Source organism: Babylonia areolata, chromosome 20, assembly GCF_041734735.1.
Source record: "Babylonia areolata isolate BAREFJ2019XMU chromosome 20, ASM4173473v1, whole genome shotgun sequence".
Classification (NCBI taxonomy): Eukaryota; Metazoa; Mollusca; class Gastropoda; order Neogastropoda; family Buccinidae; genus Babylonia; species Babylonia areolata.
The window spans coordinates 17,948,587-17,951,024 of NC_134895.1; the positions used below are offsets into that span (position 1 = coordinate 17,948,587).

At 42.9% G+C, this 2,438-nt stretch overlaps 1 protein-coding gene across 1 annotated transcript in view; it reads left to right on the forward strand.

The window, feature by feature from the left end:
* The first annotated feature begins 1,412 nt into the window (after positions 1-1,412).
* LOC143294549 (uncharacterized) overlaps positions 1,413-2,438 on the forward strand; it is a 6,105-nt gene continuing 5,079 nt past the window's right edge. Inside the window, exon 1 of the mRNA XM_076605926.1 lies at positions 1,413-1,783. Coding sequence (XP_076462041.1) covers positions 1,413-1,783 — 371 coding nt within the window. The remainder of the gene's footprint in view (positions 1,784-2,438) is intronic.

The window sequence follows — 2,438 nt, forward strand, 5'->3', positions numbered from 1 at the left end:
TAGATTTGTTGTTGTTGTTGTTATATTTTATTCATGTAATGTGCCTTGAGCATTGCTGTATTTTAATGAAAGGCGCAATATAAATAAACTATTAGTATTATTATTAAACAAATAGTTCAGTCTGGTGCCCTCACCAACCTGTCCCTGCGGTCAAGGAGACCAGACAGCTGACCACGTTCTTCAGAGGTGTCTTCTTCATCAAGAAAAATGGACAGATGCAAATCCATTGAAGTTCAAGCTCTGTCCACAGCCCGCAGGACATGCAGAAGACACATCTGTTCATTGCCGGAAGTGGACTGACTGTGTGCCAGCGAACGCGAAGAACGTGATGTCGCTCTGGTTGTGTCCTTGTGTGGCTGTTCCCGGCGGCCATGTCATGTGATGTGGGTGTCAACGTTAAGCCCGAACCTAACTGATGAATGGACAAGGAAGCAAACAAGAAAAGTTGTTCTTTGCCTGTTCAGTATCAGTATCAGTAGCTCAAGGAGGCGTCACTGCGTTAGGTCAAATCCTTATACGCTACACCACATCTGCCAAGCAGATGCCTGACCAGCAGCGTAACCCAGCGCGCTTACTCTGGCCTTGAGAGAGAAAAAGATTTATTTATATAGATATATATATATATATATGTATGTTATATATATATGTGTGTGTATAATGAAGAATAAAATGAAATAAAATAAAATAACAAAAATAATTAATTAATTAATTAAATAAATAAAAAATAATAGTTCAGTAAATTCGTTTGTCAATTGAGCAACAATAGCAACAATAACAAACCTGTTTTTGCGTTCCCTGGGGCGTCATAACAGACCTGCCAGAGTTGGGGGGAAATGTTTAAATTGTAACTGTTTAAACTGTGTAAAGATGATCATTGTATGATATGGCAGCAGATATATATATATGTAGCTTGTGGTGTACCTGTCATAATCTGAGCAAATATGACAGAGGTTCAGAAAGTAATAACCATTTGAGAAAGTACTTCATAATCAGTGTTGCAAAGATAGATTCATCTTTAAAGCAAAAAATGGTTAAATTTTTAAGCGTGTAAAAACAATCTTCAGATTGTATTATCGTGATTCTTGTTGTCGATAGAATCATGTGCAATGCTGATAAGGAACATGCAGACAGTCAACATCCATCATGGCAGCAGAGCGAGATTTTTCCTTGCTCCATTTGGCGTTAAGCTTTCACTAAGCTTACCCATGTTGAAAGGTGGTGCAATACAATACAATGCAATGCAATACAATACAATACAATACAATACAATACAATGCAATACAATAAACATTCACTAAGCTTATCCCTGTTGATGGGTGGCGCAAGGTAATACAATACAGAGAGTATGTGTATGCGTGCGTTTGTGTGTGCGTGCGCGGGGGTGGGCCTACGTGCACGCAGACAGAGCAACCATGAACATCACCACCACCGCGTCCAGTTACCCCCAACCATCAGAAGCGGTCACCCACAACGACCTCTGCTACAACTTCACCGTCAGCAGCGTGGACCCCAGGGTCCTGCAGATCGCCCACCTCCTGACTACGTTCAGTGTCCTGGACGTGGGTACTAGCCCAGACCCTGACCCTGACCCTGACCCTGACCTCAGCACGGCGGGGCTCCCCAGCGAACTGATCAGCGCTGACATGGCACGCCTCATTGAGACGGTGGTCCAGGCCGGAATTCTGCCCGTGCTGGTGCTGTGGGGGCTCACCACCAACCTCATCGACATGGTCGTCTTCCGGAGGCAAGGACTGAACGACCGCATCAACATTGGCCTCTTCAGGTACTGACTGAGTTTCAGCGTTTATGTCCGAAGTCTGCATTCTCGTTTTTTTTGCTTGTCTTCCTGGAGGCAAACGAGTACAACTTTCGTAATACGACTTGGCAAATTTCATTAAAACTTGTGATGTTGGGTAGGGCACTTTCGTGTATATAAAAGAAAGTTCACTTATTTTACCTTTGATGTACACATTATGATAAATCTAGTTGTCTGTTTTGACTGTGGTGTTTTCTGAAGAGACCCAGGCTTTGACACCCACCTGACAGACCTGGAGGAAACTGATGAACAGTTCTGTTCTGTTCTGTTCTGTTCTGCCACAATGTTTCTTCACAGAGTTGAGGGAGAAGAAGTTTTCTAAAATTCCCCATGCCTCAACAGGGTCCACAGGTTAATTCAAGATGATGATGATGATAATGATGATGATATAGATACTTATATAGCGCCTATCCTCAGTCGGAGACTAAGCTCTAAACGCTGTACAAACTCGGAGGCATTTGCACAACAGGCTGTGTACCTGGGTGGAGCCGACTGACGGCTGCCATTTTGGCGCTCATCATTCGTTTCCTGTGTCATTCAATCAGGTTTCAGTTACAGAACACGTATGCTCATACAAACATATAACATTTTACGTGTATGACTGATTTGTTTATTTACCTGG